This window comes from Tricharina praecox, assembly GCF_024521635.1.
Source record: "Tricharina praecox strain CBS 144465 chromosome Unknown BZA05scaffold_6, whole genome shotgun sequence".
Taxonomy (NCBI): domain Eukaryota; kingdom Fungi; phylum Ascomycota; class Pezizomycetes; order Pezizales; family Pyronemataceae; genus Tricharina; species Tricharina praecox.
The window spans coordinates 1,044,909-1,059,429 of record NW_026250408.1 but is presented as its reverse complement, the minus strand read 5'-3'; the positions used below and the strand labels follow the sequence as shown (position 1 = coordinate 1,059,429).

General features: G+C 52.6%; 3 protein-coding genes across 3 annotated transcripts; 2 read left to right on the top strand and 1 right to left on the bottom strand.

The window, feature by feature from the left end:
- Positions 1 to 95: 95 nt before the first annotated feature.
- Positions 96 to 5,449, top strand: BZA05DRAFT_434728 (nuclear condensin complex subunit Smc4). The gene is made up of 5 exons (XM_051486339.1): positions 96 to 2,097; positions 2,155 to 2,262; positions 2,318 to 4,120; positions 4,174 to 5,070; positions 5,126 to 5,449. The coding sequence occupies exons 1-5, from the start codon at positions 259 to 261 to the stop codon at positions 5,174 to 5,176; spliced, it is 4,698 nt and encodes a 1,565-aa protein (XP_051341716.1). The 5' UTR covers positions 96 to 258; the 3' UTR covers positions 5,177 to 5,449.
- Positions 5,450 to 10,149: 4,700 nt separating this feature from the next.
- On the top strand, positions 10,150 to 12,145 carry BZA05DRAFT_429252 (major facilitator superfamily domain-containing protein). The gene is made up of 4 exons (XM_051486126.1): positions 10,150 to 10,631; positions 10,698 to 10,802; positions 10,862 to 11,363; positions 11,426 to 12,145. Exons 1-4 carry the CDS (start codon positions 10,331 to 10,333, stop codon positions 11,952 to 11,954), a joined length of 1,437 nt encoding a protein of 478 aa, XP_051341715.1. The 5' UTR covers positions 10,150 to 10,330; the 3' UTR covers positions 11,955 to 12,145.
- Positions 12,146 to 13,151: 1,006 nt separating this feature from the next.
- BZA05DRAFT_416985 (uncharacterized protein) lies at positions 13,152 to 14,204 on the bottom strand (the record flags this gene model as incomplete). Its single annotated transcript, XM_051485439.1, has 2 exons — positions 13,152 to 13,706; positions 13,770 to 14,204. 2 exons carry the CDS (start codon positions 14,202 to 14,204, stop codon positions 13,152 to 13,154), a joined length of 990 nt encoding a protein of 329 aa, XP_051341714.1.
- Between the last annotated feature and the right edge of the window lie 317 nt (positions 14,205 to 14,521).

The following is a 14,521-nucleotide window of genomic DNA, read 5'->3' as shown; positions in this document are numbered from 1 at the left end:
GATTTTAGATATCCGTATTTCTGAGTGCTTTGTCGTGCCTGGTAGTCACGGGACCTCGCGATCGTTGCCGCCAAGATCGTATGGGGTTGGGTGCCCCACGTTTTTCCCGTGTGTCAGTTTGTTTTTGTTCCACCCTCTCTCTCTCGCTCTCTCTTTGGCCTGCAAGTCACCAATCCATCAACAACCTACCAACGATTCAATTACGTACGTAATTACTGCTCGTTACCGCTTTGACAGATTCCGTATATTCCGCCCACAATGCCTGCTTCATCCAGACCCCGCCGCGTTCCTACCCGCCGCCAGAAAATAATCGAATCGTCGTCCTCCGAGGAAGAGGAAGAGGAGGAGGAGGAGGAGGAGGTGGCTCAGCCGAAGGACGAAGATGACGAAGAGGACGACGACGAGGAGGAAGAGGATGAGGAGGAAGATGAGGACGAGGCAGAATACACGCCAGTGGCAGCGACGCCGCGCCGAGCATCACGAAGAGTAACATCGCAGCCGCCGGCCTCCGCCGCCCCCGCGAGTAGGACGAGCCGCGGCGCCCGCGAACGCATCCCACCGAGTAGAGTCACGGCGCGAGGCCGCGGAGGCCGTGCTACGCGTAGACAGCGGATCTCCGATTCAGCAGAGGAAGCGGCGGAGGAGCCGGCACCTGCTCCTGCACGGGCGGCGGCGCGTAGGCAGCGGGTCCCGGATTCGTCTGAGGAAGAGGCGGAGGAGCCGGCACCACCTACTCCTGCACGCGCTACGCGTAGGAAGCGGGTCTCTGCCGCGCCGACGGAGCCTACAGAGTCTGCGCAACCGTCGTCCGAAGCTGGGAGCGAGAGAGAGGTCACTCCGGCGCCTGGACGCGATGCTTCGGCGACACCGGCTCCTGCTGCGAGAGAGCCGTCGGCTACTCCTACTCCTGGAGATCGGGACGCTACACCTACGCCGGAGACGCCGCGGGCGCAACGGACGTCGCTGCTGCCGCAGAGTACCCCACAGCTACTGAGAAGCTCGCAGCCACCGAGAACCCCACAGCAGCAGCGTGGAGGTACTCCGAGAGCGGGCCAAACCCCCAATACAGCAGCAGCAGCAGCGGCGGTGGTAACTCCCTCAGCTACGCATACCTTGCACTTCCAGGACTCCCCCGTCGCCGCGCAACTGTCCCCTGCACGGTCTCTACGGCTGGGCGCCCCCCCCGGCAGTCGGCCGCAATCCTCACATTCCACGCAAAACCCACAAGCCACGCAGAACATCGAGCCGATCGTCCTCAAGAACCGGGGGAACACGTTACTCTCTCAGCAGCCGGAGGACACGGGGCCGAAGAAGCGTCTCGTCATCACACACCTGATGATGAACAACTTCAAGTCGTATGCCGGCGAGCGGATGGTGGGCCCATTCCACCCGTCCTTCACGTCGGTTGTCGGGCCTAACGGTTCGGGGAAGTCGAATGTCATCGACTCCCTACTATTCGTGTTTGGATTCCGCGCCAGCAAGATGCGACAGGGCAAGTTGTCGGCGCTGATCCACAGTTCCGAGGCATTCCCGAATCTGGAGTTCTGCGAGGTCCAGGTGTTCTTCCAGGAGGTGCTGGATCTGCCAGATGGAAAGTACGAGGTCATCGAGGACTCCCAAATTGTCGTCTCGAGACGCGCGCTCAAGAATAATACAAACAAATATTATATCAACGGCAAGACCAGCGACTACACCACAGTGACGTCCCTGCTGCGCGGTCGCGGCGTCGATCTGGACCACAAGCGGTTCTTGATCCTGCAGGGTGAAGTCGAATCGATCGCACAGATGAAGCCCAAGGCGACTAACGACAGCGATGAGGGTTTGTTGGAGTATCTCGAGGACATCATCGGAACGAGTAAATACAAGCAGCCGATCGAAGAGTCGATAACCGAAGTGGAGGAGTTGAACGATGTCTGTGTGGAGAAGAGCTCTCGCGTCAAGATCGTCGAAACAGAAAGAAATAGCTTGGAGCCGAAGAAGGAAGCTGCTCTGGAATTCATACGTATGGAAAATGAGCTTGCCATAGAGCACGCTCAGCTTTTCCAGCTGTATATGCAGGAGTGCGATAAAAATATCCGGGTCACGTCGGAAATGATTGTACGTATTGCCCCGAGCCAACGGAGAGCGTGTCCGGCTGATTTTTTTTTTGGATAGACGCAATTTCAAGCGGAGTTGGATACCGAGCAAGAGAATCATCGAGGCTCCGAGGATCAGATTAAAAAGCTGGACAGGGAATATAAGGCTGGTGTCAAGGAGATTGAGGTAATGATCTTGCAATGCGATTTTGTTTGTGATATTTGGTACTTATTATCCGCAGGAAATCGAGAAACAAACCCAGGCTATCCTTCACGAGACATCCAAAACCGACAAGGAGAAAGTCAAGTTCCAAGAGAAGGAAAAGTTCCTCGCCCAGAAAGAGAAAAAGCTGCAGAAGTCGATTCAAACCAGCAGACTACAAGCTTCCGAGGCGACGTCTCTGATCGAGCGGTCCCTATCGGATATCGAGCAATTCGGCGTGGAGGCGGCAGAGATCAGAGAGAATCTCAAGGGCGAAGAGGCGGAGCTCGCAAAGATTCGAGACGCGTTGAAGGAGAAGACGCAAGGCTTTTCCGACGAGATTGCCGCGAAACAGAAGTCCTTGGAGCCCTGGAACGAGAAGATCAACAAAAAGCGGTCGGAAATCGCCATTGCTCAAAGCGAACTGGAAATTCTGTACGGCAGGGCAAATGAGAAAAAGGTTGAGCTCGAAGAAGCCCAGGCCCGGATTGGAACGATTGAGGAAGCCAGACAAACCAAAGAGGCCGAGCTCAAGGAGTGTCAAAAGGAAAAGGCCGCTCTGGCAAAGGAGGCCCTGAAGGTGCAAGCCGAAATCGAGAAAATGGCACGCAAGGAACCGCAGTTGAAAGCCAATCTCTCCGCCGTCAGAGTCAAGGCGGATGAAGCGAGATCATCCATGTCTTCCGCTCAGTCGCAAAGTAAAGTTCTGACCGGGCTCATGCGGTTAAGTGAGTCTGGAAGGATCGACGGTTTTCACGGTCGTCTCGGGAATCTGGGAACAATCGACCCCAAGTACGACATCGCGGTGTCCACGGCTTGCCCTAGTTTGGAGCACTTAGTTGTTGACACAGTGGAAATCGGCCAGGCGTGTATTGATTACCTGCGCAAAAACGATCTGGGACGTGCGAACTTCATCTGCTTGGACAAACTACCTCAGCGAGACATGTCCAAGATCCAAACCCCGGAAGGTGTACCTCGATTGTTTGATCTGCTCCAGCCGAGGAACCCCGGATTTGCGCCCGCATTCTACTCGGTCCTTCAGGACACATTGGTTGCCGACGACCTGCAGCAGGCCAACCGTGTCGCATTCGGCGCCAAGCGCCACAGGGTAGTAACTTTGAGCGGCGAGCTCTTCGAGAAAGCGGGTACCATGAGCGGAGGTGGTAAAACCGTTTCGAAGGGACGCATGTCGAACAAACTCTCGTCGCACATGTCGAAGGAGGCGATGCAGAAGCTGGAGCAGGATCGCGATGTCCAAGAAAACGAATACGCGTTGTTCCAGGAGGAGCTGAGAGCTCTCCAATCGAAGCTGCGCGAAATCACGGAGCGGGTCCCGGAACTGGATGTCACCATGTCCAAAATACAACTTGAGATCTCGTCTTCGGCGAAACATATGGCCGATGCCGAACAGAGGATTAAAAATATAACCCAGCAGAAAAGCACGTCGTCGACCGACAAGAGTCTTATCGCCGGGTTGGAGAAGAAGATCAAGGGCTTTGAAAGTGAAATCGAACAGCTCCAGGAGGAAACCGCTGAGGTCGAGGGCGAGATCCAGGTCCTCCAACACAAGATTATGGAGGTCGGTGGTATCCAGTTGCGGAGCCAGAAGGCCAAGGTCGATGGCCTCCGGGAACAGCTCGAAACCCTCAACGAGCAGATCTCACAAGCGGAACTGGCGAAAAGCAAGTCGGAGAAGACCAAGAAGAAGGCCGAGAAGATTGTTACTAAGGGTGATGAGGAACTGGAAGCTATCGTCTTGGAGCTTGAGGAGTTGAAGGAGGATATGAAGGAGCTTGAGAAGTCAGCGCGAGAGTCTAACGAGAAGGCTACTGAGGCGCAGGGTGTAAGTCTCAAACCCAAGCATCTTGCCCAATTGCGGCTAACTTTACTCGTTAGTTCCTCGAAAACAAGAAGGATGAGCTCGCCGCGATGAAGGAGGTCTACGATGAGAAAATGGCGGGTCTCAACAAGACCAGGGCTGCCGAAATCGAAATGAAGAACAAACTCGAAGAGCACCAGAAAGTGCTGAGTGACCACCAGAGGCGATCTTCCCACTGGCAGGAAAAGCTCAGCAAGCTTAGGCTTCATCAGACAAGGGACTTGACCGGTGGAAGTGATGGGACAGGCGACGACGAACCGGAAACACTCCCAGTCCTCACCGAGGACGAGTTGGAAGACCTGGATAAGGACAAGATGAAAATCAAGATCGCTGTGCTCGAGGAGAAGCTCAAAGACGTCAACATTGATCTTGCGGTGCTTAGCGAATACCGCCGTCGCGTGGAAGAATACACAGTTCGCAACGTCGATCTCCAGGCGGCGATCAACAACCGCGATGGCGTCAAGCGTCGCCTCGACGACTTGCGCAAGCGACGGCTCGAAGAGTTCATGGAGGGATTTAATATGATCTCCATCCGACTCAAAGAGATGTACAAGATGATTACGATGGGAGGCAACGCCGAGCTCGAGCTCGTCGACTCGCTGGACCCGTTCTCGGAGGGCATCCTCTTTTCCGTCATGCCGCCCAAGAAGAGCTGGAAGAACATCTCGAATCTCTCGGGTGGTGAGAAGACGCTTTCTTCGCTCGCGCTCGTCTTTGCCCTGCACCACTACAAGCCCACGCCACTGTACGTCATGGACGAGATCGATGCGGCCCTCGACTTCAGGAACGTCAGTATCGTCGCTAGCTACATCAAGGAGAGGACGAAGAACGCGCAGTTCATCGTCATCTCGCTCAGGAATAACATGTTCGAGCTGGCGGCTCGTTTAGTGGGTGTCTACAAGGTCAATCACATGGTAAGTTTCTCTCTCACCCCTCTTCTCGCTATACAGTCGCTGATAAAATCCGTAGACCAAGAGCGTTACCATCGAGAACAAGCCTTATATACAAGGAAGCGCTTAATGATGGATGGATGGATGGATGTCTTCTTTTTTTTGGGTTTTTTTTTGGTTTTATTATTACAAGCGAAATGTCTGTTCGGGGTGATTTTTTCTTTCTTTCTTTCTTTCTGAATGTTAAGTTTGGCCCGGATATAGGTTATGTACGTTCTGCTCGGTCGAGCAGCTCTTCATGATGCTACTATGAAGTGCTATGGTTCATGAAATACCATTTACGTTCTGCTCTGCTCGAGCGGGTTTTGATGCTCTGTCATGGTTCATGATTGCTTTGTGGTGGGAAATAAATGATACCTAGGTAATAGTATTCCATTCCATTCCGTATCCAGATTGTTGGTGGAGGGCGGGCGGAGGGGACTGGTCGTGATCACTGGATCAATTTTTTTTGAAACATGGGGATATGTATGTGAGGTGCGAGGTGATTGGAGTCTTCCCTCCCTCTTGAGTGACATGGAGCATCACTCACTCACTCATTGTTGAATCCCGTTGGCGCACGGGGGGAAAAACGACACCCCCTAGGGTTTTCTAACAATGCTCCTCCTCAAGAGTCCTCGCCATTGCAGAGGACTGGGGGGTGCTCACTGCTCACTGCCCAGACGGAATGAGGGCTTAAGTGTGTATTGCCGGGGGCCAGCTAAGTTAGCTGAGGTCGTCACTTGCAATCACTATTCCAAAATCACCATTCCAAAAATCACCATTCCAAAAATCACCATTCCAAAAATCAATCAGCGTGTACATATCATGCAAGAGTGCAAGTTACATATTCACGGAGGCTCACTGTTGAAAAAAATAGATTTTTCAAACTGTAATGGGACTCCGAGACTCCATTCTGATTCCTTCGTTGAAGACGCGATTGAAGACGAGACGCGGGTGAATGGCCGCTGTACTCTAGTTAAGGGCCGCCGGAATGGAAAGTCCAAATAAAAAATCTACTAGTATGTAGTGCGGAGGAAGCGCTGAGACAGCGAGTGATAGTGGCAGTGGTAGTGACAATGGTACATAGTGGCAGTGGGGGTCGGTTTTGATCACCAACGATCGATCTCTCATGGACACCAGCACCAACACACTTAAGCCTACATCTGGCATGTAGCCATTTCTTGCTCTTGCCATTTCTTTCTCTTGCCACAGCGATGCTGGCGTGAATCCTCTAGGTACTCTACTCTTCTTCGCGGAAAACTGGTGTACTATATTTCGACCGCGGAAAAGGTGTTTTGTTGTAAAGTACTAGGTCAAAAGTTATCGCCAGGGGGCCGTTTTACACCAAAAATGGCCATTTTCACGCGACCAAAACTCATCCTCCGTCTGGCGGAAAAAAATCGTGTCTTTCACAGACGCCGTAAAATCATAAGCCCTCTCATATATAAAAAAATTTGACTGCTTTTAGTCAAAATTGGTGGCTTTCGATCGGGGTTTGTACATGACTTGAACGGTGATTTCGCATTTTGTATGAGGCTCCCATACAAAAAGTTGCATGACAACCAGCGTCAACCATAAATTTTTCTCCTGGGCCGCATTGCTCAACCACAACTACTTATATTTGCGAGGCAGTTTCTTAAAAGATCATCTAGATAGTTAACAAGGACTTCCAATTACCCAATATTTTTCAAAGTGTGTTTGGGATGCAGAATCTGTGGTTGAAAATGGATGACCTTAAGACAATGGGACTTGAGTTAGCCGCATAACTTCACATAAAATATTGATTTCTTTTGGCTGGAAATTTTGTCGAAGCTGGATATGTATCTACTCATTCTCTATGCAAGGTTTTATTACTTTCTATTGTGTGGTTGTGGTGTTCGAGAGGTCTACATGTGTGGTGTGGTGGTCTCGTAGGGGCGAGTGGCGATAACTTTTGACCTGGTACTTTAGGTACTCGTACAGTCACAAAACGTGGGGTGCGATTGATACGGGAAGAATACCGCGGTCATTTGCATACCGAAGAACTACCAGATTTTTGTTCAATACGTAGTAGGCACGCCCACTTTTAGAAACTTCTAAAGAACACGTATTTCCACAATAAAACACTGGCCAGGAGGCGTGCCGTCTTTCTCACATCACGTATCGAAAGGTAATACGTCATTTACAGACAACGAGAGTTCAATGGGGTTTCAATGCACTGCGTAATTATATTGGGCGTTTAGTTGTAGGTTCGTCCTACAAACAAAGAAAGACTGCATATTTGGCCAACTTCGGTAGTACTACTACGTGATCTTCGACCGCATGGCTGCGGTATCACTACTGAAATACTTCTGTGCTTGCAGAAATTGGTGGTCACCAGTACTCTGGGATCCGTACATTGCGATCTTTTGGAGTATCATGGGGTTTGGTAGATGCAGTTGCATAACGGATATTCTTCTGGAAAAAAGACTGACATAGCATTTCACGAAGTATTAGGTCCGTACGATGCGGTCTTTTGGATTATCACGGGGTTTGGTGGATGCAGTAGCACAACGGATTTGCAGACGGCTCCTTTTGCCAACACCCCTCCAGGCCGGCGGCGAGGTCGAGAGGAGTTCACACGTGACACACTTTCTCTCGCCGACAGCTCCTCCTCTCGCCGACAGCTTCTCTATCACGTCTTCGTCTCGCTGATAGCTCCGACTCTCCCAGGCAGTTCGTCCTCTCGCTAACAGCTTCTCCTCCTCTTGCTGACACCTCCTCCGACACTCGGCCACAACAGGGTGTTATCCGCGGCGAGGCCAGCGCAGTAACTACAGCACCGAGCTCAGGATGGTGTTGGGAGGGCACCGATCCGGTAGAACTACCACAGCGCGCCATTTACGTAGTGTAGGCACTGCCAGATACTTCTCAATTCCGTAGGGACTCGGTAGCCCTACTGCGGACTTCAATTGAACGCGCCGAGGCCACAATCGCAAAAATCGCAAATCTGGTCCATCCCACCTGTAACTATGGGCAGTACGGCACCTGACCGGTGGCCGACCAATTATCAATCATCAGCAGTTGCTCGGTGATACTGTTTCGGGAGTCGTGTACATGTGTCGACAATTGATCCTCAGATCGAAGGATGTGAGGAACCCGGTGCAACACTGTTACGGAGACAATGGTTAAACTTGACTAGTTACAGCAGTCTTCCCCCGTGGGGGTCTACAGTGCCAACATGCTGAGGATTTGAAGATGCAGACTCCAGAGGCGGAACGTACTGTAAAGGATTGGCGTCCTGGGGCATGATCTATCACTCGGTGGTCACCTAATTTTGCGTGTTGTAGATGGTGAAGAATATGGAAGTAGTTGATGGATATATTGATGTGCAAGTGGAAGGCTGGCGCCAGGAACCACGGCGCTGGATGTCGGAGCCTAACAAGTTGAAAGCCGTTGTTTATTTTACCTCTCGCGCTTACTGCTCCGCCCGCCCGCATATATGTGCCTCCCGGTATGTACCGCCTACCAGGGATGAACCGCTTACTTATGTACTGGCATGTATGATAGTCACGGACTCACGGCTCCGATCACTACTAGTTAATGTGGATCAGTGGCTACCTCCGCCGACTTTAGCGCATTCGGAGAGGATGGCCTGATTCCGGTGACGCTTTGCTCCGAATCATGAGTGTCCTACATAGGCTCCCAGCACATCCGGTGGGCGGATTTACCGGTGGGCAGATACGGCGACCGGCGACCGGCGATCTGCTGCAAGTGAGTCCTCCCTGCATGTCCGCGCACTGCGCTTCCGTGCTTATGCAGAGCCTGACGGTGCGAATGATAGATGGATGGATGTTTGCACGGCAGGCAAGGCCAGGCCAGGCCGCTTGGTCAGAGCAAGGCACGGCAAACCCCGACTCCCCGATCATTGCGCATGGATCGGAACGGATATAGGTGTCTCGGGGCGGGAGCATTCTCTATGCCTGAAACCATCTGGTGTATGTAACCCGACTGGCCAACAGCCCAGGGCAAGACTCACTGCAAGTCTAGAATCCACAACGCGTGCAATCGAGATTTGAGACAAGGCATACACGGGTTCTGTAGGGCTCGCATACGGTAGGTAATCTATCTAGTCATGTCAAGCCGCCGAGAGAGAGAGAGTGAGAGAGACCGGTCTGTGTCCAATCAGCCGGCGGCTTGAGTATCGGCATCGCAGGACACCCTAATCAGCACAAAAGTCAGTGCCGGTACTTCTGGCCTCTAGGACGCGTAGTGTAGGATCTACTAGTATGTCCTCTACACGACTTAAGCTTGTGAAGTGGAGTGTCAGAACTCTGAGGCTATCCAGGGTCACTTACCTACATATGGGATAAATAGCTATGCCGTATGCGTTCACGGCTGGAACTGCCAGGTACGGATTACACGCTCCCCAAGGCTACTCATGGTGATTCACATGAAGGCAGGTTTCCAGTGAGGGCTACTATGGGATTATGATATCATCCAGCTATGATCAGTCTTCATGCCTCGGCGGTTCTTGAGGTGTGCACCTCTCCCATTGGCCGATAACTAACTCCGTCGTTAATTCAGATGCTCGGAGATGTCACCATTCCACCGGGAATGTAGAGCCTTTATTCCGGCGGCCCCCGTGCGCCTGCAGGCCACATGCATCCCGGAATATTCGGCGGCTGATAAGTAATCGGGACGCCGAGTGGCAGCAGGAGGCACCGAGCACCAGCACGGAACCACGACGTCTAGGCCTTCCATTGTGTCAGCCTGCACTCGATAACACGGCCGACTCGGTCACTATTGGCCGCGTAATGCCGTGAGTCACTTCTGTATGTACTCTACAGTACTTTACTTCCTCGTATATTCAATCTGATGATCTGATTAAATCTGCCCATGCAGTAGTCCCCCGTCGCTTCCCGGATGTTTCGGCACGCATGCCCCCCCCCTCCCCCTGCTGTCTGCTGGCGGAGTTAGTGTTCGATACCAGTGCGGAGATCAAAGGTGCTCCGAGGGAACGGACTTTATTGGCCCAGAGAGCTTGTTTCGACGCGGATAGGCTACAATTAGCCTGCAATCGCTTATTTCGGCAAGTGGAGGGGTCTGGAATGGCCGGGATCCCCAGAGAGAAATACAATTTTTGGGGTCCCTACGTTTAGTCCGGTGTCCACCGGGGGAAGGAAGCCTTTATTATCTCTTGACTGTCCGCCCCCCCAGGGTTCGAGACTCTCTCTTCGTTACCGTTTACCGTGCAACGCAATTCGATCCCCCCAACAAGCCAGCCATGTTGCAGCCAGCACAGAACCAGTCTTCCAGTGCGCAGCTGCCGTCCGGCGCTACCTCTGTGACACAAACCGACGAGACCATCAAACGGATCGAGGCCGGCTCATCGCGCTCGTCGCTGTCGGCGTCGACGGTGATGGTGGACGAGAAGATCGAGGAGACTGCTGGGGCCGATAACCTGGAGGAGCTGGAAAAGAAGGATACGCGTGTGTCGATCCACAGCCCAGCGGCTTTCCCGGACGGTGGACAGCAAGCGTGGCTGTGTACATTTGGCGCATTCTGCTGCTTGTTCTGCTCTTTCGGTATGTCTATATCTCTCTCGGATTCGATGTTCGGGGCCTCGGGCGGGAAGCTGACAGGTGGTAAAGGCTGGATCAACGCAATCGGAATATTTCAAGGCTACTATCAACAGAATCAGCTCAAGGAGTATTCACCATCAACAGTCTCCTGGATCAGCAGTTTGGAAACATTCTGTACGTCCCCCCACTCCTTAGGCTCTGTGAAACGCCGCTGACAGTATCTTCTTCTACAGGTATGTTCGGTGGTGGCGCTGTAGTCGGAAAATTCTACGATGCCTATGGCCCTCGTTACATCCTCCTCCTCGGCACATTTCTTCACATATTCGGCATCATGATGGCCTCAATCTCCACCGAATTCTACCAATTTGCCCTCTCGCAAGGAATCTGTTCGGCCATCGGTGCCAGTATGATCTTCTACGGGGCCATGAGCTCCGTGTCGACCTGGTTCTACAAGAAACGTGCCTTTGCCCTCGGTATCACAGCCTCGGGATCATCCCTGGGCGGAGTGATCTTCCCCATCATGGTTCGGCGCCTCATCGTCTTGGTCGGCTTCGGCTGGTCAATGAGGATCACAGCATTCCTGATGCTGTTCATGATGGTGTTCGCAAACCTTACCGTCCGCTCCCGGCTGCCTCCCAAGGGGATGACGCCGTGGGTGCTGCAGGAATTCGTCAGCCCATTCAAAGAGCCACCATACTTCTTCATGGTCGTGGGTGGCTTCCTCTTCTTCTTTGGGTATGTTTCTGCACTCCCTCCCTCCATCCAATCAAGTCTCGCTAACCTCCCGTTCGAAATAGAATGTTCCTTCCGTTCAACTACCTCCCGGTCTACGCCCAACGCAACGGGATGTCAGTGGACCTGTCCAACTACCTCGTCTCAATCCTCAACGCCGCCTCCATCTTCGGGCGAATAATCCCCGGGTACATCGGCGACAAAGTTGGGCGCTTCAACATGATGGTACTGATCACGTACGCCTCTGGGATCCTGGTATTCGCACTATGGATCCCAGGCACGGGGAACACGCCCACCATAATCTTTGCCGCGCTATACGGCTTCACCACGGGCGCGTTCGTCTCGCTCATACCCGCGCTCACCGCGCAAATCTCGGATATCCGCCAGATCGGCGTCCGCAACGGTGCAATGTTTGCTGTCGTCTCCATCGCCGCCCTCACTGGAAACCCCATCGGCGGCGCCCTGGTTAGTAAGTACAACGGCGGTTACATGGGCCTCCAGATCTTTGCTGGCAGCACCATCATGGCCGGGAGCACGGCGTTTTTGGCCGCTAGGTGGGCGCTTAGTGGCGGGAAGCTTAAGGTGAAGGTCTGAGCTGTATGTAGAGTAGGAAGTATGTATGCACGAAGGGGCGGCAACGAGTTGATGTTATGTAATTTTTGGATTTTATGTTTGGGGCGTTTAGGTCATACGGACGTTATAGTAGCGTGTGTGTGCTATGTAATTCATGATAGTAATGACATGGAGACTGGAGGATTGCGAATTTGCGAATTTGCGGATCTGTCCCACTTCACCTATCACGGACCCGATCCATGTGTGTGTGTGTGTGTGTGCCGCGTGATCGTCTCGGGCCATTCATACGCGCCGCCGAAGTGCAGCGCGCCAGTCGACCATAGTACCGGTACCGGTAACATCGCATGTCCCACTCCCTCGGCACCACGGAACTTTGAAGTTACACAGTGGGACGGGGACGGGCCAGGCGAGCAACGTATGTAGAGTACAGGGCGTATCTAAGGGTAAGTCGCGACCGCCTCCATTTCGCCGTGAGTGCCAAGGCAGTTGATCTCCACACAAAATCTCACTACCTATATCTCACGCATATGTACAATGAAGACAGCATTGAATTTGCGCTGGAATTGCCCTCCCGCTACCGAGGCTTCAGTAGTGGATTCGCCTAAGAAATGGCATCTCGCTACTGTGTGATCATGTGAAATTCAAGCACTAGGTACTCTGCGTAAATTGCAGTTCCGAGAACGAAGCCATAAAACACGGTGGCGGCACCGGCGGGCGGAGACGAGAGGCAACAATCAAATCATCATCATTCCTATCATTCCCATTGTTTTCGTGATCCCCATTCCATCCACCGTAAATCTGCTATCCACCGAAACAATGCCATTGCAAATCATCACCATTCCTATCATTCCCATCGTTTTCGTAATCCCATCCTATCCACCGTAATCCCATCCTATCCACCGTAATCCCATCCTATCCACCGTAATCCCATCCTATCCACCGTAAATCTATTATCCACCGAAACAGTACCATTGCAAATCATCAATGGTGAAAATGAAAAGTCACAGAACAGTGAACACAAACCCTCCACAGATCAAACCTCAACCAACCATTTACAACACAAAGCAGAGGCATCATGAGTAAGTTGTAACAAATCACAAAGGAAAACACAACATTGAAAACAACAGAGCCACCGCCGGCTTACCAAGTGAAACCATTATCGCTGCTATGCGTCTCAGACTTGACAATGGACTGATTACGAAGACTCCTGGCCTCCTTCTAGTCATCCTCGGCCTCCTTCTTGACAGCCACGGCCTCAGCCTCGGCCTCCTTCTGGGCAGCCTTGGCCTCCTTCTGGGCAGCCTCGGCCATGGCCACCTTCGATTCGCGGCGCTCCAATCCGGGGGGCGTACCGAAGATCTCGAAGTCGGGATCCCTCTGGCGTAACGGCACCATTTCCGAGTTCTGGGGGCGTTTCTTTTTGGGAGGCTCTCTCGGACGAATGGGGATATCGACGACATCGATATCGGCGAACCACTCCATACGGGCGAGTTTCCGAAAGTTCTCGTAGATCTTCCTGTCATCCAGTTTGCTCCTGTTTTCACCAGGCTTGACGCGATGCTGAAGGACCACATCGCACATGTTGCTGTAGAATGTGCAGTACAGCGCTGAGACTGGCGAGTTGAAGATGTCATCCAGATAAACATCGGCATCGAGGCAATGGAAGATCTCCTTGATCATCGGGAGTTCGATGCCGTTATAGAAGTGCTGACTAACTTCGGAGGAATCGAGTGTGTCCAAGACTTCTTTATCCTTTGCGTATACGTCAGAGACCTACAATAAAAATGTCAGCTATGGGCATGAACCTATTGTGATGCCTGTCAGAATTGGACTCACATGTTCCGTAAGCCTCTTCAGAATGTCACACTGCCATTGACGGCTCCAGGCGCGAATCTTTCCGTATCCGACATAGTAGAGCATTTGGTTTTTCTTGTTGAAAACATCCTGCCCCAGCGCCTTCGCGAGAATCTGGTTGACGTAATCTTCGTCCGGGAGCGAAAACCACCTAGCCCAGCCGATCCTAGCAAGCGAATTGAGCATACGCCAGTGGCTTGCCTTGGATTCATGCTCGTCATCCGATCCGCCCTGCCCTGGGTAAAGCCGTCGCTGTTTGCGCTTCCTCGTAGTAGGAGACGGCTTGGGCGGGCCCTTGGCAGCTGCAGTATGCGCCTGCAGAACCTGCAGAGCCTGATGGGCCTGCTCGGCAGTGATGCCGGCGGGGAGGCGGACGAACTGGATCGGCGGAGGGGCTGACGCGGCGGTGTGTGGCATGATGATGGATGGTGTGCGGAAGAAAGATGGATGGTGTGCAGAAGAAAAGATGAAGACGGGGAGAGACAATAGTGGTTGGAAGATGTGATGGAGGAACTGTGGTAGCTGTTGTCGTCTGAAAGAGAGACAGCGACGGAATCGCAACGTCTGGCCCGCCCGGATAGGAATAGCTTCTGTTGAAGTTCGTCCCAAAGCTGCCGCCTGCAGTTCTGGTTGTCAAGTCTCGTCTCTTCTTCTCAAGTCTCTACCTTTACCAATGGGCCTCGACTCTACACTCATGCTTCTTCGCTGAACGACTCTACAGTTTGATCCTGCCC

Excerpts from the sequence above, each read along its gene's own strand:
- BZA05DRAFT_429252 (XM_051486126.1), top strand. The coding sequence starts at position 10,331 with ATGTTGCAGCCAGCACAGAACCAGTCTTCCAGTGCGCAGCTGCCGTCC. Across the intron at positions 10,632-10,697 it reads CTGCTTGTTCTGCTCTTTCG|GCTGGATCAACGCAATCGGA; the intron begins GTATGTCTATAT and ends CAGGTGGTAAAG. Across the intron at positions 11,364-11,425 it reads GGCTTCCTCTTCTTCTTTGG|AATGTTCCTTCCGTTCAACT; the intron begins GTATGTTTCTGC and ends CGTTCGAAATAG.
- BZA05DRAFT_434728 (XM_051486339.1), top strand. The coding sequence starts at position 259 with ATGCCTGCTTCATCCAGACCCCGCCGCGTTCCTACCCGCCGCCAGAAA. Across the intron at positions 2,263-2,317 it reads CTGGTGTCAAGGAGATTGAG|GAAATCGAGAAACAAACCCA; the intron begins GTAATGATCTTG and ends TATTATCCGCAG. Across the intron at positions 4,121-4,173 it reads AGGCTACTGAGGCGCAGGGT|TTCCTCGAAAACAAGAAGGA; the intron begins GTAAGTCTCAAA and ends TTTACTCGTTAG.